General features: G+C 44.9%; 1 protein-coding gene across 1 annotated transcript in view; it reads left to right on the top strand.

Annotated features, from left to right (window-relative positions):
• ATRN (attractin) overlaps positions 1-21,717 on the top strand; it is a 148,292-nt gene that overhangs the window by 24,678 nt on the left and 101,897 nt on the right. Inside the window, exons 2-3 of the mRNA XM_071455749.1 lie at positions 11,772-11,855; positions 13,837-13,950. Coding sequence (XP_071311850.1) covers positions 11,772-11,855; positions 13,837-13,950 — 198 coding nt within the window. The remainder of the gene's footprint in view (positions 1-11,771; positions 11,856-13,836; positions 13,951-21,717) is intronic.

Genomic DNA, 21,717 nt, shown 5'->3' with positions numbered 1-21,717 from the left:
GGATGACTTTCACATTTGGTTTATTTGCTCAGGCTCTTAAATAAACACTGGGATGGTTTGAGCACCATGGGTTTATTCAATTCTTTCCAGGAGCTGGTGGAAAAGCTTAGGCTGGCTGGTGGAGTAATTTGTGTGGTTAAAGTGACCTGTGCCAGCAGTAGGAAGTTTTCATTGAAGGGATTAAGATGATTTAATCAAAGCTGCATGAAGTCTGGCCTTTTCTCCATGTGCTAAGCCAGGATTTTGGCCGAGTGTTTGAGTATAAAGTGCTGCAGGTGACTTCCCATCCCATAGGTGAGTGAGAACACGCAGCTGGACAAGTGCTTGGTATTCACATTTTTCTTATGTTCATATAGTCCTGCTTAAATTCAAGTCATCTGGATTATTCTTTATTTTTGAGTCTTGTTCTACTTAACAAAGGGGAACTTCTCAAGGAAGCCAACTGTGTACACCTGTCTTCATTAGATACTCCAAGTGTTTGGTATTTAGCTCCTTTTTTTCTATGTTGTGTGAAATTGCTTTCATTAATATGAGTAGTTTGGGGAAAATGCCACTTGTGCTTTTCTGCAAGAGGTTGCAAATCATCATTCTTTTTCTTGCTGTGATAATGAATTTAGCACAACAATCTGTGGGAGTGAGAAACAGCTGGCTTGAACTGGAAAAGGGAAGGGAGAAGAAATGATGAAGTGTTTACAATTCTGTACCAATATGTATGTGGAAATGAGAAGTTCCTGTAAAACCAAGAATTAGGATACAGCTTTTTTGTTCCTGTCTTTCTTTCTCCTGGATATTGGCAAACATGAGTGTTACTTTTTTGTGTTGTGAAGTTGGGAGCTTATTTCCAATTGCTTCTGCAGGTGCTAGAAGATAGAATCCTGGAATGATTTCGGTTGAAGGGACCTTAAAGTCATCTAGTTCCAAACCTGCTGCCATGGGCCGGGACCCTGTGCACTGTCCCAGGCTGCTCCAAGGCCCATCCAGCCTGGCCTTGGGCATTGCCAGGGATGTAGGGGCAGCCCCAGCTGCTCTGGGCACCTGTGCCAGGGCCTGCCCACCCTGCCAGGGAACAATTCCTCATTGCCAAGATCCCATCCATCCCTGCCCTCTGGCAGTGGGAGCCATTCCCTGGCTCCTGTCCCTGCAGGCCTTGTCCCCAGCCCCTCTGCAGCTCTCCTGGAGCCCCTGCAGGCCCTGCCAGGGGCTCTGAGCTCTGCCTGGAGCCTTCCCTTCTCCAGGGCAACATTCCCAGCTCTGCCAGCCTGGCTCCAGAGCAGAGGGGCTCCAGCCCTGCAGCAGCTCCGGGGCCTCCTCTGGGCTCTCTCCAGCAGCTCCACGTCCTCCTGCTGTTGGCCCCAGGGCTGGGGCAGCTCTGCAGGTGGGCTCTCACCTCAGGGAGGGGCACAGGGACAGAGTCCCCCCTCCCCTGCTGCCCACGCTGGGATCAGCCCAGGCACGGGGGGCTCTGGGCTGGATCATGTCCAGCTCTCACCCAGCAGCACCCCCAGGGCTGCTCTCCAGCCATTCCCCACCCATCCTGTGGTTGTGCTCTGCCTTGCTCCAGCCCCATGCTGGACTCTGCACTTGGCCGTGTTGGACCCCATGAGTTTTGCACTGTCCCAGCTCTCCAGTCTGTCCAGGCCCCAGTGGGTGCCATTCCATCTCTCAGGTGTGTCACCCTCAGCACTCAGCGTGGTGTCAGCAGCTGTTGGTGGGAGGGAACAGAGCTGCAATCTCGGCCGCGCTCTCGTGCCAGCGCTGGCACTGACCTGGGCTCTGCTCTCCATGATCCGAGTCCTGCTTGAGGACCTGTCCTAAACCCTCCAGGTGGGTGTGCTGAGGGACTGCTATAATAGAGAGGGCATGTGGATCAAGGGATTTTGTCTGGGAGCAGTTTCACTGAAATGAGGTGGAAAACGGAATAATCTAAACAGATTTTAGGAGATTAGAGTGATAAATTGTTGATTTTATTATTGGTGCTATGTGAACTTCTCATTCCCTCAATGAAATTCTTCTCTGTCCCCTCCTTCAAGACAAATATTTGCGTGCCTTTTATTCTTTACAGTAATACACGTGAGGAGAGGGACATTTGTGGGATAGGTGGAATATCCTTGTATCATATAAACATACAGACTATTTTTTCTGGGGGACTACATTTCCCTTTTTCTCTCAGGTTTAATATTTTATGCTTAAAAGGCTCCTTTTCTGTTGTATTATTTTTACTACTTGTGGCATCTTTGAGAACATCTTCCTTATTGGTTGATCAAGGTGTCATTAAATTATGATATTGGCTGAGAATTTGTTTCATTAATAAATACAGTATTTTCATTATCAATTTCCTGATCTTTGCATGTTCTTATGTTGTTTTTTCACCCAACACCCTTCTTTAAAAAGTCAAGAGGATTTGTCATTCTGTAGGTTCACAAATGCCCCTGTGGATTTCAGGATGTACTATGACTATTTTAGGGATCTGTATCTGAGGATCTGTGTCAAAACCTGGTTTTGAGGCCCGAACCAAACAGAGGTTAACAGCAATCTTTTTCCTAACTACCTTTATTTTTGTAGGACTCAGTTCTCCCAGCAGGTAACACTGCTGCGTAGTAGCTTAAAATTTTTGAATGTCAGGAAGGAAATAAAAGGAATTATTTCTATCCCTGTTAGGAAAGTGGGTCAGGCTGTGATGTTTATTTATAGATTGTCTCAATATTTTCACTTCTGTTGCAAGACTGACTGATCTTTGGCTTGTGCTTTTCTGTAAGTGCGACTACCAAGTTCTGAGCTCTGCATTTGGCCTAAAAATCAGCAGTGATGGAGGGTGGCAAGTTTGGAGCTAAATCAGAGTCTAAATGGGCTTATTGAGAGTTCAATGGATTATTTTGGGGTTTAGTGCTTAGGAAGAATAAGGCAGCAGTTTCATATACAGCATTGGAAACACAGAAGGGATTGCTGCTACTACTTTTACATTTCTCCTAGAAACTTGGTGGGTTTGCATTTGTCTGAGGAAATGCAGCAGGACGATGGTCCTCTGCTCCACAGGGATGGCCTGGAACTGCACTTGCTCTGGTTCCTACTGGCCTGAAGGTTAAGTCAGCTGCTTAACCTCTTTTTGTTCACAATACAGCACATGTGCTGCCAATGAAGCTTTTCCTGGTCTTAAATGTAGGCTTGACAACTTGAAAGCTTATCAAAGTGAAAGGCTCTCCAGCTGGAGGAGAAGATTGATGTCTGTCAGTACTGCAACTGTAAGTAAGTTGCTGTACTGCAACTTACAGTACAGCACACCTGTACAGGTGCTTGAGATCCATTGAATAATTGAATATTTCTAATTTTGGGAAAGGGATGAAAATTCATCTTACAGACCTTGTGTCCATGAGCCTTTGATGATTCTCTTTGACCATTGCAATAATGTGGCTTCTTTGTCCTTTTGTCTGGCAGGCGGTCAAGTTTTGTGGTAAGACACTTGCACTGGCCCTTGGCCCAAGGTTTTAGGGAGTTATTGTGTGCCAGGGAAAGAGAAGGATTGATATTTAGGAACACAGTTTGTGCTGATTGGCAGTGGGATGAGCCTCACCCCCAATGGGTGCAGCTGTGAGAAGCAGGTGAGCAGCACTGACAGCCATGGAGGGCCCAGGTGAGCAGCACTGACAGCCATGGAGGGCCCAGGTGTGCTGAGCAAGCACAGAGGGCACACAGGTGTGATGTGTGAACATGAGGGGATGAAAGGCTGGGCTGGAGAACAAAAAGGGCAGATCCTTGAGGCCTTCTGAAGTGACATGGTGGTGTTACTGTGTGTGGGGTGAAGCTCTGTGATGTGGTATGGTGATACTCTGTGTATTGTGGCTGTCTCGACTGTGCACTATGCTATGACATTGATATATTCTTTTCCTGCTATAGTGAGATGGTTTATGATGTGTGAGATGCATTTGCTTCCACTGTGCTCTATTGTCTCCTCCTGCCTGGTGTAAGACAACTCTCTACCACAAACCCCAGGAGCATTTTTAGGACCATCAGGGAAGGATGAGGCTCCCATTTTTCTGGGCATTACAGACACTTTCAGCTAAATTATCCTTATTTCCAAGAACTGGGCCAAGATCCAGTAAGTGGATTTGGGAACAGATGGGGAGAGCAGAATGCAACTGTTGGGCTAGATTAGTGGACAGCTGTTGTAGTGTCCACCATCTGCATGGCTGGTGTCTCAGGTACAAGTGGTGGGTATGGGTGGCTGTCAAGGGGACCTCATGTATTGGCCTTTTGTCATGGTAGTATTTCTGCATAAAATACAGGCACTGGGGAAGGTGCTCTTATTTCAAAGAAATAAGAGTGCCAAGACTCGAGTTCTTGCAGTGTGAAAGCAGAGATCAAAGATAATATAGAGATAATAGAACAATGGCACAGAAAAATGTGCTGGCAAACAGCACAAAATGTGCTGCTTGTGTGAAGAATGCATTCCTTCAGTGTAATAATAATAATAATATCTTTGTTTTACCTGGTAAGTTTGAATGAGGGAAAAATCTGTAGTAAAGGTACACAGTAATGTTGACATTTACAGTGCAGCTTGGCTGGTTGGTTCAATAGAGATGAAGCTGTGGTTATACAGTGAATAAATGCTGCTCTGTGGTCTCTGAGATGAGGCTGGGAATAAAGAAATAGGAGAATATGGAAGGACCTGAATTTGGGATATTTTCAGTTTGAATGTAAAACTTAGAGGCACAAACAAGAGTGGAGCTCCAGCATGTTTCTGGTGTGGCAAATGCAGCAGGAGCACAGGCAGCCTCTATAAATGATGGTTTTGAAGCAGTGGGGAAGTGCTGGTGTTGTTTGGGATCCAGCACAGTTCTATGGTTTGTTTATTTATTTTTTTTAAATGCTTCTGATGTGTGAAATGGAGTTGGAGGAGGGAAATCAGCTTTTCCTTCATCGTTTCTGTTGTCTTAGTCTTGAGGTGAGGTAATTTGAATGATTGTTACAATTCAAATTGTTTTAAAAAACTATGTATGTAGGATAAAAATCTTTAAGGAAAAAGTTCTTCCCTGTGAGGGTGGGCAGGCCCTGGCAGAGGTCTCCCAGAGCAGCTGTGGCTGCCCCTGCATCCCTGGCAGTGCCAAGGCCAGGTTGGACGTTGGGGCTTGGAGCAGCCTGGGACAGTGGAAGAGGGGTGAAATGAGATGAACTTTAAGGTCTGTCCCAACCTAAAACATTTGGTTTTACATGGTTATGCTACAGCAGTGACTTTTACATGAGTTTTCTCATTTTTAGGACTGTAATCTCAGGAGACTCTGTATGTGGAAGAGAGAGGAGGAGAGAATTCTCTGGGCACCTGGAGTAGTTGATTGTCTTTGTTTGAGGTACCTGTTGCTGCATAGGTAAAATCCTTATCAAAGTGGATTTTGCAGTAATGTCATTACCTTCTTCTGTGAGACCTGGCCTGTAATTAATTACATCTTTCTAGCTTTACCTGTGGTGTGGAACCCAAATGGCAGAAGGGATTTAGTTGTTCTTCATTAGAAATTAATGAAATAGTTGTGTGGATTGTTTATCTGCTTCTCTCATCCCCAGTGTGCCTGATCACTATTCCATGCCTATAAATTAAAGCATTTGCTTATAATAAATGTCCTTGAACCTCAGTGCTTTTAGTGAGAACATGGACAAAGTCAAATTATTAATCAATTTAGGATAGAAAGGGTTTGTTCCTGTAAGAGGCTGTAACAGCCCTTTCTTTGTGCCTTCAATTCCAAATATACCCAAACCAGTGACTTGTAATTGTGAAGTGCTTGAGCACTTGCGAAGGAGGAGGGAGAAAAGAGGAAAACTCATTGCTTGCATCTATCTCTAGATTTAACAACTATAAGGATGGACAAGGGGCTTTTGGGTTTGTTTGGTGGTTTTGGTTGGTTATTTAGATTTTGCTGGTTCTGTTTGGTTGGTTTGTTTTGGTTTTTTGTTTGGTTTTTGATTATTTGGTTGGGGTTTTTATTAGAGAAAAGGCTGTGAAACTTATCCAGACACAAGATGCTGATGAGTCTTCACTGTCAGTGTCACTACAATCTAACTGAAAGTAATACAAACCCATTTTGAGATCCAGTGATGACACTTAGAGATGAAATTTTAATGTGTTTTATAAACCAAACCAGCCTGCTTACCTTTTCTGGAAAGTAATGAAGGAAAGACAAGCTGCATTTTTTCTTATTAATACTTCTGATGAAAATAAATATATTCAAAACCCTGTTGCCAGCATATAATGTACCTTTAATGTCACAATGCTTTGAAGTAAGTGCTGCAAAGTTACTTAATCCTAAATTCTAAGGTACATCTTGTGAGTTTTTATACTCACTAGCAACAGGCTTGCTTTAGATTTATTAGATAGTAATTAGTCAACAGCTTTGAGGCTTTGGTTTGTTGCGCAGTTCCTGCCCACAGAGGAATTTTCTCAGTGCATACTAATTTGTATTTGAAAAATATTTGCTGCTAGTATTACTCACGTTATTATTAAAGGAACTTCAGATTTGTCTGGTGATTTCCAATATCAGATCTGGCTGTTTACCCAGGAGATACCATTGATTGCTGCCTAATTTTCTTGTGTTGGTTTTCTGCTTTTCAGGGGCTCCCAGAATGAGTGGGGAGCAATTAAATGTGCAGAATATTTTTGCATAAAATATTTCTTTTTGAAGTTCTTTCTTGTTAAATCTTCATCCTTGTCATTGCTTCCCTTTTGCTTTTTCCTTAAAAAAAAGCTGGAATAGGCAGCACTCAAGGCTGGAGCTCTCTGAATGTGTGTGCTGTTCTTCTCCCTCACTCTCTTCTTTCCCTTGGGTTCATGTATATGGCAGTCCACATGGGAATCAGTGAAAGATTTAGCATACACAACACTGTTGTGAACAGTGAAGTTTGAAACAAGCCTTAAGTATAGTGTATATGAATGTACACATATGTATTTATGCAGTACACTTATGTATGGCTTTAATCTGAGTTCTGTGAATAGATCCTTGCATCCTTGCAGTTGTTTTTTCTACCCTGGAGGTTTTAAGGTTAATGTTATAGTTTAGAGCCTTGTAAGTATTGTAGTACAGTGTAGGGGGATACAGTATGGGTAAATGAAGATGTTATAGAATGTAATCTTATCCCCTAAAGAGTTGCAGCTGAACCAATTACTAAAGGTTAGGAGCAAGCCTGATGTTAACAGGCCACACCTGTAGCCAATAAGAAGAGTGTTATAAAAGAGTGGATTGGTGGGAACTGGAGTCAGTTGGCTGCTGTGAGGACAAGGAAGAGTCAGTGCTTAGAGGAGCTCCCTACAAGAAACATCAAGGAGGTACGAAACTCTAGCAATATGGAACCCTTGCAATGTAATGTAATAGAACCTTTGCAATATAATGACAACAGTACAGGACCCGACTGACTGTTTTCCTAGGGTGTAGGAGCTGCTCCTTGCAGAGCAGGAGATGTAATGTTCAGGTAGTAGGGAAGCACTTCCTGTGTGGCAGCCACACATTTCGCCAACTTATCAAAGACAAGTGGTATTTGATGTCTTTCCATATTTTCTGGTGTCTGATTTCTGCATCCGAGTCATAAAATTACCATAGAAGCACAGAATTGTTGGGGTAGGAAAAGCCCTCTAAGTCCAGTTATTCCTCAGCACAGCCAAGGCCACCACTGCCCCATGTCCCCAGGTGCTACATCCACAGGGCTGTGAAATCCCCCTGGAGATGGGGACTCCAATCCTGCCCGGGGCAGCTGTCCCAGGGCTGGGCAGCCCTTTCTGTGAGGAATTTCCCCACTGTCCACCCAGACCCTCCCCTGAGGCCGTTCCCTCTGCTCCTGTCCCTATTCCCTGGAGCAGAGCCTGATGGCCCCGGCTGTGCCCTCCTGGCAGGAGCTGTGCAGAGCCACAAGGGCCCCCTGAGCCTCCTTTGCTCCAGGCTGAGCCCCTGCCCAGCTCCCTCAGGGACTCTGCAGCCCCTGCCCAGCTCCCTCAGGGATTCTGCAGCCCCTGCCCGGCTCCCTCAGGGACTCTGCAGCCCCTGCCCAGCTCCCTCAGGGACTCTGCAGCCCCTGCCCAGCTCCCTCAGGGACTCTGCAGCCCCTGCCCAGCTCCCTCAGGGATTCTGCAGCCCCTGCCCAGCTCCCTCAGGGATTCTGCAGCCCCTGTCCAGCTCCCTCAGGGATTCTGCAGCCCCTGTCCAGCTCCCTCAGGGATTCTCCAGCCCCTGTCCAGCTCCCTCAGGGATTCTCCAGCCCCTTCCCAGCCCTTCCTGCCCTGGCCACCCTCCAGGGCTCTCCAGAGCTGCCCCAGCCCTGGAGGTGCCCCGGCAGTGCCAGCACAGGGGCACTGTGGCACTGCCCTGGCCCTGCTGCCACCCCAGAGCTGGCCCAGCCCAGGGGCCCCCAGTGGCCTCTTGCCCAGCTGGGCTCGTGTCCAGCTGCTGTCACAGCAGCCCCAGGTCCTTTCCCAGCCCTCTGGCCCTGCCTGCAGCTGCAGGGCTTGCTGTGAGCCAGCAGCAGGGCCTAGCCCTCACCCCACATCACAAACATGGCCAAAGCTTTCTGGGCCCAGAGGCCTCTGACCCTGGTGGTGGTGGTGGTGACACAGGCTACGTTGTGTAGGAGCCTTCTGTGAGAGTGGCCTGATGCATGTTAGGAGAGCTTCCTGTATCCAAGCCCCTCATTCCTGGGGTGTTGTTCCTTCTGGAGTTACTCCCGCACTCCCTTCCCAAGGCTCTGCTCGCAGACCAAGGCAGAGGCTGTGTGGGACCTGTGCCAGCCATGCCAACGCCCAGCCCTGTGTCCCTGTGGCACAGGCAGCACGGAGCATGGGGAACAGGGCCTGTTTGCTTTTTCTGCAGCCTGGAGATCGGTTCATCTTTCTCTATTGAATGGAAAGACGAAATTTTAATTTCAGTTTGCTTTTGTGCTGAAGATTTATTTCTGTCTGGGAGAGTGCTTATAGAAGAACATGGATGCTACTGCCTGCTCTAGCCAGGCAGTGCAGGCTATTTATTTTCCTTTCAGAAGTGTCAACTCTGATCAATTATAGATTTTTAATAGATTTTTATTAATGGATTTTAATAATAGATTATAGATTTTTAATATCCCTCATTTGTCCATAATGGCAGGAAGTTTAGTAAGCAGTCTGAGAAACTTACAGATAAGTTTTTACTAATAGGGGATCAAAGAAATTTGACTTATATTTTTAAAACTAAGTCCAATGGTTTGCTGAAACTTCACTGAATTACATGGCTGTTGAAATGCTCTCTTTTTTTCCCTCCTGAGATGCGACATGCCTGGGGCTACAGTACTAACAGGATTATTTTATTTTGTTCTTTATATCACTCTTGGTAGCATTTCTGTGGTGAATGAATTAGTAATTGCTTCCAGATAAAATTGTTGCAGGAATTCTATGAGCAGAGGTTCCCTGAAAGCTTGCCACATGGCATGAGATTGTTTTTAACTTGAGAGACTTCCTCAGGTTTTCAGAATCTCTGCTCTTCATTGCAGGCAAAATTCTATCACTGTTGGTACTGTTTGATTCATGGCTTTTCCATGGGTATTATATTCAAAAGGATGATTTTATAGACAAAAAGACTAGGTGTTACTGCCTCCAGCTTGGAAGTTTAATTTGGTTTTGTGAATTCCTGGTTGGTGGATAAGTAGTTTGAATTTTCAAAGATGTTGAAATTTTAAAAGAAATATAAATCACAGAATCATGGAATGGTTTGGGTTGGAAGGGATCATAAAGCCCACCCAGTGCCACCCCTGCCATGGCAGGGACACCTCCCACTGCCCCAGGCTGCTCCAAGCCCCAATATCCAGCCTGGCCTTGGGCACTGCCAGGGATCCAGGGGCAGCCACAGCTGTGATAATGAATTTAGCATAACAATCTGTGGGAGTGAGAAACAGCTGGCTTGAACTGGAAAAGGGAAGGGAGAAGAAATGATGAAGTGTTTACAATTCTGTACCAATATGTATGTGGAAATGAGAAGTTCCTGTAAAACCAAGAATTAGGATACAGCTTTTTTGTTCCTGTCTTTCTTTCTCCTGGATATTGGCAAACATGAGTGTTACTTTTTTGTGTTGTGAAGTTGGGAGCTTATTTCCAATTGCTTCTGCAGGTGCTAGAAGATAGAATCCTGGAATGATTTCGGTTGAAGGGACCTTAAAGTCATCTAGTTCCAAACCTGCTGCCATGGGCTGGGACCCTGTGCACTGTCCCAGGCTGCTCCAAGGCCCATCCAGCCTGGCCTTGGGCATTGCCAGGGATGTAGGGGCAGCCCCAGCTGCTCTGGGCACCTGTGCCAGGACCTGCCCACCCTCCCAGGGAACAATTCCTTCCCTTCCTTCCCAATATCCAGCCTAAATCTATACCTTCTGTATGTGTATTTTTTTAAATCTAATCTCTGTTTACACTGACATCTGTGTCTCCATAGAGGGCCCAGATGCTTTTTGTGCTTCCAAAAATCTGAGCTTTTTCTCCACTTGCTTGAATGTCCATTTCCTGCAGAACTTCAGTAACTGGCTTTTAAAAATCTTCAGCTCAATTTCTCAGGTTGAAAAGTATTGTAATAAATTAATTTAGAGACAGAGGAAGGTGGTTTTTAAAAACCTGTGAGTTTTGCCTTTTTAATTTGAATCAGAGATCAACCTTAAAAATGCTTGATGGAAAAGAGTTTGGAAAATAATTTTTGACTCAGCCAAAATGTGTTAAAAAGTGAGATGTTAGCATTAACAGATCACTGGGGAAAGGCACAGAAAAGGTTCCAAGTTTACTGGTTTGAGGAATTTCTGGTCTTGCTTTCCTCTCTTTTTGCCAAGTTTAAATTTAGAGTGTTTTTGTTTTAGAGCTGTGTTGTAAGTAGGACAGTTGAATTTTGCCAGAGGGCTGTGATTTGCTCCGGCAGTGTGCCGACCATGGAGTTTATAACTTGCCTAGGAAGGAATCCTGTTTTGGGTGCCAGCATGTGCTCTACCAGAATATGGTGTTTGGGCACTTTCAGGTGCTGCTGCCTTCTGCTGCCATCCTTCCCTGCCATTTATTTTCAGCAGTGTCTGGAATACTCATCTGGAATATTTTGACTAATTCATATGAGACAGGAATGCATATCCCAATGGTTTTCTTTTGCTGGAGTAGAATTTGCACTGTGCAGCATTTGCAGATATTGATAACAATATAGAATCACAGAATGGTTGGGGTGGAAGGGGCCTCAAAGCCTGTCTCATTCCACCCCATCCATGGGCAGGGACACCTTCCACTATCCCAGGGTGCTCCAAGCCCAGTCCAGCTTGGCCTGGGGCACTGCCAGGGATCCAGGGGCTTAGGGTCAGTCCAACCCTCCATCCAGGAGCTTGTCAAGGAGTTTGGGGAGAATCAAATACAGAATGAGTGACAGGTTGCACCATGGCCTTCATCTGAACTGCATGCAATGGTACAGTTTGTGTAAATAAATAATTTAGGAATAATTTTAGCTTCTGTTGGGGAATTCCTTGTGCTGGTTAGGTGGTATATCCATACATACAGGTTTGGAACCATGGCATCAATATGATAGAGAAACCATCCCTCTTGAAGTGATGTCATTATTATTGAAGAACAATCATCAGAAGGCCTGCAGAGAGAGTTCAACAGGACATTCCCAGCTGGGTTTTGTTGTGCTGTAGTTGGTCTGTATATAGTGGCTCTTAAGTAAATAATAATCTATATGATGGATCTTCAGAATTTAGAGAATCCGTTCTGAATGTTTAAAACCACTGGACACTAATGTTTGTCTTTGTGTTTTTGTTTGCAGACTCACTGAACCTTCAGGGTATGTCACAGATGGGCCTGGAAATTACAAATACAAGACAAAATGCACCTGGCTCATTGAAGGAAGGTGAGTGTTGGAAGCAGCTTGGAATTTTGTATTGCTTATTGGCACTTTTAGGTGAGTTTTATCTGCACTGAATATTGTTAGGTCTCACAATTCTTTCTGGCTATTCTAAAAGCTAAATTGGGCAACACTTAATTGGTCTTGGGAAATAAATTTTTGTGCAACTGAGCCCTCCAAACTGACTTCTGTTTAAGAGGTTTGTGTTGAAACAACATGTGATGAACAAAAATCAGCGCACTTCTGTAAATAATGAAGGATTATGAATTACTTAACTGACATCATAGTGGGCCATTCAGATCATGGGATTCACTGCACATGGGATTTTTCAGTAGTATGAGAAACAAGAGAAAGCTCTGAAAGCTTTTATTCATGAAGAATCAGTTTCTGTAGTGATGAACTTCAGATGTTTCTTTACTCATTGAGCCATGAGGACTTCAGAGGAACCACTGACCTTTTATTGCAAAGGTTTTCTAAACTGGGAGAAGTCTCTCAGATGTCTCCCCTCACTTTGCTGCCCTTCTTGTATTTGATCCTTATATTGCTTACAGCAATTTATTGCACAGGTTTTTAGGAGTAGCATATTTAATGTCTATCCTCTGTCACCTGATTGATGGTGCAGCGGTTCAGAGCATCTCACTTGTTGAAATATATTTTTGATAGAACCAAGCTGGTGCCAGGACTGTAAGATCCATTTGTTTATTCTCTAAAGCTTTTCCATGGTCAGATATGATGCTGTGTGATAACATCTGTATGTTCAGTCACATTCCATGTTGCTCCCTGAATGTGCAGGTAGAGAGGGCTGTGAATTGGCAGGAGTCATGTGAGAGCGTGAACTTGTGCTGGACACTGCAAACTGAGGCCTCTTAGGGGATCAGAATTTACTACACTCCCAGAGGGCATTTTTCCTTAGTCTTCTCCCTGTGTTTAACATATCTGTTGCTGACATGAACAGTGGGATAAGGCACCCTTAGCAAATCTGCCAGTGGATACGAGGCTATGTGGTGTGGGCAAGGTGCTGAAGGGAAGAAATGGCACCAAAGGCTGCTGCCAAAGGCAAGGTGGGAATTGTGTCCCTGTGCCCCTCCCTGAGGTGAGAGCCCACCTGCAGAGCTGCCCCAGCCCTGGGGCCAACAGCAGGAGGACGTGGAGCTGCTGGAGAGAGCCCAGAGGAGGCCCCGGAGCTGCTGCAGGGCTGGAGCCCCTCTGCTCTGGAGCCAGGCTGGCAGAGCTGGGAATGTTGCCCTGGAGAAGGGAAGGCTCCAGGCAGAGCTCAGAGCCCCTGGCAGGGCCTGCAGGGGCTCCAGGAGAGGACATTTGGCTGCAGGGACATTTGGCTTGTTTGAGCAGTGGCTGAGGTCACTTGGTTTGTTCAGCCTGGAGAACAGGAGACTGAGGGGAAACTTCATCACAGCCTGCAACTTCCTTCTGAGGCAGAGAAGGGACAGACACTGATCTCTGTGTGACCAGGGACAGGACCCAAAGGAAGGGCTTGAAGTTGTGTCGGGGGAGGCTTATTTTGTGTCTCAGGAAAGGCTCTTCCCCCAGAGGGTGCTCAGGCAGTGCCCAGGCTCCCCGGGAATGCTTGTGGTGCCAGGGCTGCCAGAGCTCCAGGAGCGTTGGGGCAATGGCTCAGGCTCAGGGTGGGATTGTTGGGGTGTCCTGTGCAGAGCCAGGAGCTGGACTCAGTGATCCTTGTCAGTCCCTTCCAGCTCAGAATATTGCGTGGTTCCGTGATCTGTTCTGCACAACAGGACACAGTTTTCTGACCATAAAGAAATTTTTGCTTAATACCAGGAGAGCTGCATACAAAAAAAAAAAACCCTGAACCACAGCATGTTTAATGCACCTACAGTTACACCAAATGACTCAGTTTTAGTCTTGTCTAGACCAGAGCTTCACACCAGAGAAGTGTGTTGAAGGGATTTTGTCCTGTGTGTTGAGTGGCTAATTACAAATATTTTCTTTCTTTATTTTTTCTTTACAGGCCAAACACAATCCTCAGGCTTCGATTCAATCACTTTGCCACAGAGTGCAGCTGGGACCACTTGTATGTGTATGATGGAGACTCAATTTATGCTCCCTTACTGGCAGCTTTTAGGTGAGTTCCCCTTGGTGACACTCTTGACTGTAGCCAGTGGTATTTTCTTAACTTAGAGCCTGACTGACATGGGGCTTCTGACACTGTAAATATGATCCAGTAATCCAAATGTGTAACACTGCAAGTGCAGCACATATAGCCAGTGTCCTTTTGTGCACTCTTTGTCAGCATAAACAATTAAAGAGTTGTTTTTAGCTTTTACAATGAACAAGTCATGTCACTGCACTCTAGCATTTAAGTATTATGTTTTCATTTCCAAATCCTGATTCTTTGAGAGACAAAAAAATTATTGTTGTCTGTCTGGGCTGGAGATGATTTGGTGTGCAGGCTCCTTTGAGAGGAGAAAATTACCCCATTTATGGGTTTGAACATGATTTATGACTTAAACTTGTAGTGTGTCAATACAGACAGAGGGGCAAAAGGCAGCTAGTGTTGTAGACATGGAGGTCTCATAGAATTATGTCTATCTTTTATGTACCTTAAACTTCAAATTCTTTAGTTACTTGGAACATGTTCAGGAGCAGCAATCATGGATCAACCTTGTAAAAAACATAGAATCACAGGATGGTTAGGCTTGGAAGGGATCTTAAAGCCCATCCAGTGCCACCCCTGCCATGGCAGGGACACCTCCCACTGTCCCAGGTGCTCCAGCCCCAGGGTCCAGCCTGGCCTTGGGCACTGCCAGGGATGCAGGGGCAGCCACAGCTGCTCTGGGCACCTGTGCCAGGGCCTCAGTGCTGTCACAAGGAAGGATTCCTTCCCAATGTCCCATCTCTCCTGCCCTCTGGCAGGGGGAAGCCATTCCCTCTGTCCTGTTCTCATCCCATGGCAAATGTCCCTGTCTAGCTCCTGATGTGTAAAAGTTCCCGTTCTGCCAACAGGTTACAGGTGTTAGGCTCGTCCATGTGATGAGACATCAGTGTGGCTGCTGGTGAGCAATCCACATTTCATCCTGAGACCTAGACATAACTTGTGTTTTTCTGTGTTTCAGTCTTGCAGTGACACCACCACCTTATGCTTTTTATTCTTTAAACTGAAATTAGGAAAATAATCCCAAGTTATCTATGGAAAAAACTAAAGGACTAAAGGTTCCCCTGGGACTCTGCTTGTTCCAAGTGGCTACATAACTATTTCTAGAATTAACCTTCTGCTGGGCTTCCTCTCATTTGTGAAATGAAGGTCTAAAAATACTTCATGTTGCTTCTAAAAAATCCTTATAATGTCTGTGAGAGAAAATCAGCAGAGGGACAAAAGTTGATAAAAATTTAAACCACCATATGTGTTTTTTTGGTCTTCAGCTGCAAATGTAGCGTTGTTTTGGAGTAAAAGCTTCAGACTAAGGTGAGGTCAAAACAGGACACCTAATTTGAGGAAGGAGCAACCTTTCTCTTCTAAAAACCTCCAAAAACTGGCAATGCTACCTGGAAGTGCTCTCTATCGTGTTCTCATTGATGTGCAGGAAGAGGAGGAAATGTCATCTTGACCCAATGTCATTTTGTTCTAATCAAGCTATTTTTTAATGCACTGGTGAAAAGGTGAAATCATGATTTGTGCCTGCCATTTCTTGTGTGTTTTCCAAAAATTAATGGGCTTTTAAATTGAACTAATAAGTAGTTCACAGCATTAACAGTTATGGTTCAGACTGGGAAATCTGTAAATCAGGAAGCCTGGTCCTGAGAACAAGCAAACATGACCTTAATACAATAATGTTTTTGAGGTAGGGAAAAAACCCCAATTTTTTAAAATTGCTTCTTTAGATGACATTTGAATTTAACTTCATTAGCAGTGAGCTGTGGTGTTCAGTAATCCAAGTTCAGGAAATGGCAGATGCTTCTCATTTTGGTGAAGTACCAGAAAGCATCTGTTGAAAAATACCTTTCTCTAATACAAAATAAATGCCTTGGAGTTTTTTAAGAGCAGTGTTCATATTTTCCCAATTTAGTTGGGGTATATTAAATTTATTATTACCATTGACCATATTTTCTTGTTCATTATTTGCACCCTGACAGGAGATTTGCAAGACTGAGCTTTATACAGTTGGGCCCTGTAAGCTTTGAGAGTTTGTTGATAAACACTAGAAATTCCTTTCTCTCAACTCAATTTTTGTTCCCTCCCTGACTTTTTACAGCAGTTCCCTGAACCTTCACTTCCTTCACTGCTCTCATTTTGTTTTCTTGACCTTCTGATGCTCGTTTATGTTTGTTCACAAGATGATATTTATCTTGAAATATATATATATAATCTTGTATATATATAAGATGATCTTGGGAATCCTCAGCACTGGACTGTAGGGAAGCTTTAAATTTGTTTTATCAATTTTTAAGAGCAATAAATATTTGCTTAATGCCAACATTTACACAGTTCAAGTGTGTGCATAGACTAAACTCCTTGTATTCTGAGAGCCCCCAGAACTGTCTGGTCCTGCATATTAAGCTTTTTTATTAAACAGTGTTAAAAATATCTTTGCTGGCTTATATTTGTGACCACAGGCACAATGAGACTGTGTAAATGTGCTGCTTCAAAACTGCAGTAAAAGAATATGGAAACAAATGCAATATGTTTGTCAGCACTGGTGAAGAAATCTGAAGTAGATAAAGTGCAGTCAGCACCTGTGAACTTAGTTGGTTTTGTTAACTTTACTCCGCATTAAACACTTACCAGAGCTGGTTTTGCACCTTTTTTTCATTTTGCTCGGGTTGGTGGGGGGTGTTTTCCTGCTCAGACCCAGTTGTTGTTCTGCAGGACGTTTGGCTGCTGTGGCTGCTCTCAGGTGCCAGGTGGAGGATCGTGTGAGCCCCTGTTCCCTCGGAGCAGGAGCAGCTCACCAGCCTTGTGGTGCCTTAGGGTGAATATGGCACTTGAGCACCCAGATTTGCCTGTAGGGCTGAGTTGGCTTGGAAGGGTCTGATCCCTCTCTCAAATCAGGATGACCATCAGAGCCCTTTGTCCAGTCAGGGTGTGAATTTATCTTTAGGATGGAGATCTCGTTGATCCTCTGGGTCCATGGTCCAGAGATTGGTGTTAAAATAATGATCTACAGAGAATCTAATACCAATGTCTAGCCACAATCCCTTGCTGCAACCTGTGTGTGTTGCCTCCTGTCCTTTTCTTGTGAACCTCTGGTATTCCCTCCTCTCTAATCTCTCCTGAGGTAGTTGAGGTCAAAAATTAGGTTTCACCCTTCTTCAGCTGTCTGTCCTTGAAGTTAAAGAAACCTCACTCCTTCTACCTCTCCTTGTACATAGATCATATGGTTGACCCTCCTCTATTTTTTCATTCTATTTCCTCAATTGTTTGCCAGAAATTGTAACTGACCTTGATGCCATGGGAATGTGTATTCAGCTCAGGGGCTTCCAACAGCAGAAGAAACTGGAGCTGCCAGAACAAGTCCAGAGGAGGCCACAGAGCTGCTGCAGGGGCTGGAGCTTCCCTACCACTGAACCAGGCTGGCAGAGCTGGGAATGTTCCCCTGGAGAAGGGAAGGCTCCAGGCAGAGCTCAGAGCCCCTGGCAGGGCCTGCAGGGGCTCCAGGAGAGCTGCAGAGGGGCTGGGGACAAGGCCTGCAGGGACAGGAGCCAGGGAATGGCTCCCACTGGGAAAGGGGAGATTGGGCTGGGATCTTGGCAAGGAATTCCTGGCTGGGAGGGTGGGCAGGGGCCGGGCTGGAATTCCCAGATTTGCTGTGGCTGTCCCTGGATCCCTGGAGGTGCCCCAGGCCAGGTTGGACACTGGGGCTTGGAGCAGCCTGGGACAGTGGGAGGTGTCCCTGCCATGGTAGGGATGGGATGATCCTTAAGGTCCTTAAACTGTCCTTCCACCTTAAACTGTTCCATGATTCTTTGATAACCACGGTCATGTAAGAACTGAGGAGGTTTTTGGGCAAAGCCCCTCATCTGGAGGCTTTTGCAGACAGACGAGCTTCCCTGTGCTTGTGCCTCTGCTGCAGCAAGGATTGAGGAGTTCAAAGAAGATTGTAATTTGAGGGGCTGCCAGCTCTATAATGAATCTATAGTCTAGGCTTTTTTAGTACGTGGTGTTGCAATGGGTTTGTTTCCTTAAAAGTCCTTGTTTGGGAGTCATCCTGCTTCATTGAAGACAATAAATTTACGATGTCTCCTTATATTCTCCTCCCTCCTTTTTTATTTTTTGCTATTGTTTTATTTTTAGTCTCCTGTAACTTCTGTTTTTAGTTTGTTTAGTTTTACTCTTGTAGTTCTGAGTATGAATGAGGTGCATGGACTGGTTTTTAGTAACAGAGAAATGTTGCCATTTTGTGTATGTGTGTGTCCAGATGGATCAAAGTATTTAAAAATTAGGATAATTTGTTTGCATTGGATTTTGATGGATTGAAAGCTGATTTTCCAGTATCATCTTTATCTTTTTACTCCTCCATGAGCTCTACTCTGTATTTTCACCCTTTCCTTTTGTGACTCTCAATTATGCCCTTTTTCTGCTTAGTAGAGCTTCTCATGCTTTGATCTCTAACAGGTTGTGTCTCTGAAGGAAATGAGGAATATGCCAGTAGTGTAATACTCACATGGCAAATCCAAGAAAAATAATAGAGGAGGTGCCCTTTGTTTTAAATTATTCTGATTTTTCAACACTCTAGGGGAAGGAACAGGGCAGTGCGTGCAGGGCAGTGGAGAAATTTGGTCTCCTGGACATAATTGTGAACTTCCATACTTGAAATGAGCCTCCATGATGAGTTGGAGAGAGGCTTTGGACAAGAGGATGGAGTGACAGGACAAGGAGGAATGGCTTCCTGCTATCAGAGAGTAGGTCTAGATGGGATATTGGGCAGGAATTGTTCCCTGGGAGGTGCCCAAGGCCAGGTTGGACACTGGGGCTTGGAGCACCCTGGGGTAGTGGAAGGTGTTCCTGCCCATAGCAGGAGATGGAACAGGATGATCTTTAAAGTTTCTTCCAGCTCAGGCCATTCTGTGTTTCATTGATTCTCTGATACTCTTTCACTTTCTGCCATTGACTTCAGCAATCCAGCTTGCAGGAAATAGATGTTATTTGGGTCCAAAGCAGAGGTTTGCCTTTCCCTGGGTGTCACTGGGCAGCTGAGCTGAGTAGGAGTGTTTATTTGCTTTGGAGTAGGGATGGTTGCAAAATGTTTTGAAACCTTATGAAAGGAAATAAAAGCAGTGTGTTGTGAAACACGCTAATCTTGGCCAGAGTTGAGTTGCTCAGAGATTCTGGATCATAATTTAAAGGAAGTTTTGCATAATCTTTTGTCATTCTGATTCTGCCTATTGGATTCTTTTTCGTGGCAGATGTAAATTCTGATGTGCTTCTGTTCATTCCATATGATACTGGGAGCAGGTTGATTTATTCACTGTTTCTGAGGTTCAACCTTTCAGGCATCTGATTGTTCCTGCTGTGTTGTGTTCTCTTCATGGCTTTCTCTGAAAGAAATTAAAATGCTCTATCCCTGGAAATGTTCAAGGCTGGGCTGGATGGGACTTGCAGCAACCTGATCTGGTGGGAGGTGTCCCTGGCCATGGCAGGGGCTTGGACTAGATGACCTTTAAGGTCCCTTCCAACCCAGACAATTCTGTGATTAAGTTTCCTTAGAGTGTTTTAAATTTGTGTAACATCCTCTTTAGTTATTTACACATGAATCACCAGAAAAAGATGGAAATAGGGAATAGGGAATATCTGAGATGCAAGCATTGTTATGGAGGTACTTGTGTTCTGGTCAAACAAACCCCAAATTTGAGATTTCTTTGAGAGCACAAAGAATTGTCAAGGATAGTCCTTTTATTAGGAAAGATTATTGAGGGGAATTTTTGTCTTGCCTTCCACTTACTTTGCCCTGTAATATCAGTGATAAGTGCTGAAGAAGAAACCAGAACAAAGCAATTTTTTTCTTGTCCCTGAGCTGCAGTTTGCCTCACCCAAATTATTTTCAAATGTTTTCCTGTGGTGGAGATGTACTGTTCTACAGTGTCCATTACAAGGGAATATTATGAACCAAACAAGAAGTTTGTTAGGCTTTTTGTTCTTTGGTTTTGTGGGAGATGGTCTTTTGGGAGAGATAAACTTCAGAAGTCTCAAATGTTGAGAATGAAATAAAGCACCTCTTCCAGAGAGATGAAAAGGGAATTAATTTTGCTGTTTAATCCCTTATCATTGAGAAGTGAATGAGCACCAGGGGGAAATTTGGCTTTCTCATAAGGAAATATTTCTTGAAATGTATATCAGCAGATGTGCTGGAGTTGCTTAGCCAAAACATGGGATCAGGTTCCAGTGATTTTTATGGTGTGTTGGTAAAATGAAGGACATCTTTTTTGTCCACCATGAGATTTGTTGTGCAGAAAGGGCTGTTGTGCAGTTTTCAGTGTGATCCTGATGTAGGTAGCTTGTTCATCTGCTGGTTTTAGTACACATACCCCCAAATCTGTAGTACAAAGGATTGCTGGGGGTCTGTTCTGTTCTTGGAGCACACCATTGTATTGTATCATGGGGACAGAAAAGTTCAGGTCACAAAAAGTGCTTCCCAGGTGGTATTAGTGGGTGCTGTGGATAGCTGGGAGTGATTTCCTTGAGCAGATAAACTCATTTACTGTGTCCTAGGAAACTCTCTTCAACTGCATTAGCTTTCTATTCTAAAGAGATGTGAAAAGAGGAAAAGTAAGTTCTTCTTGGGGGAAAATTCTTTCTATCATTGCTTTTTGCCTGCTGGTGGCCCTGGGCTCTGGGGCGTGGCCGGGCGGGGGCCAGGCCGGGCTGTGTGGAGCTGCCCTGGCTCCCTCCCCACACGCTCTGCTCTGCCCCTCAGGCCCCTGCTGGTCACAGAGCTTTGACTTGACCTGGGGAAACGGGAGTGAGGCTGGGCAAAGGTGGATCTGTGCAGGGAAATAGCTGCTGACTGTGAACAGGGGGTGCTAGACAGTGTGCTGTACATGGATAAAGGCTTTTAAAAACGTAAATTCAATAGACTTTCAATTTGTGCCCATGTTGATGCCTTTTGTATGAGGGAGGAATCAACTTTTAATTTTTTGGCTTTGTCAAGCTTCTATTAAATGAAAAATAAACATTCCCTCTCAGATACAAAGTATTTAGTGCAATAGGTAAATAGGTAGTAATTACTTTTTTCAAAGCTCATTTTAGTTTGTCAGTTTACTCCAATTATTTTGACAAACCATTATATAAATCTGTAGTGTGTCTGTAATACTGTAGATAGTCTTGCCCACCATCTTTGCTTCTCTCTGCTAGTCCTGGAAAACTAAAAGGCTGGAGGATCTCAGAGAACCTGGAAAGGTGAGAGAAACAGCCAAAGGCATCCATAAGTGTGAAGCAAAGAATGAGGTGGGAGTTGAGAGTGTGACAGGCTGCTATGATAGAAAGGACAACACACATGAATCTGATGAGTCAGGTAGAGCTTATAAAAGAAGAGATGATGAGAAGATATGGGGCAGTTGAAATGCCTGAGGGATGAGACGGCATCCAGAGGGACCTGGGCATGACCAAGGACTGGCACTGTAGGGATCTCATGAGCTTCAACAAGGTCAAGGTCCTGCATCAGATGGGAGCAATTCCGAGTATGAGAAGTGACTGGGGGATGGAGGGATTGAGAGCAGCACTGGAGGGGGAGGACTTGGTGATGCTGGTGGGTAAGAAACTGGACATGCCCTGGCCTCGTGAGCTGGGACCCAGAACGCCCCTGTGCCTGGGCTGACCCCAGCGTGGGCAGCAGGGGAGGGGGGACTCTGTCCCTGTGCCCCTCCCTGAGGTGAGAGCCCACCTGCAGAGCTGCCC

This window comes from Agelaius tricolor, unplaced genomic scaffold, assembly GCF_023055355.1.
Source record: "Agelaius tricolor isolate 1412-34295 unplaced genomic scaffold, bAgeTri1.0.p SCAF_54, whole genome shotgun sequence".
In the NCBI taxonomy this organism is placed as follows: domain Eukaryota; kingdom Metazoa; phylum Chordata; class Aves; order Passeriformes; family Icteridae; genus Agelaius; species Agelaius tricolor.
Note: the sequence above shows the minus strand (reverse complement) of the source record. Positions and strands in the feature narration are given on the sequence as shown.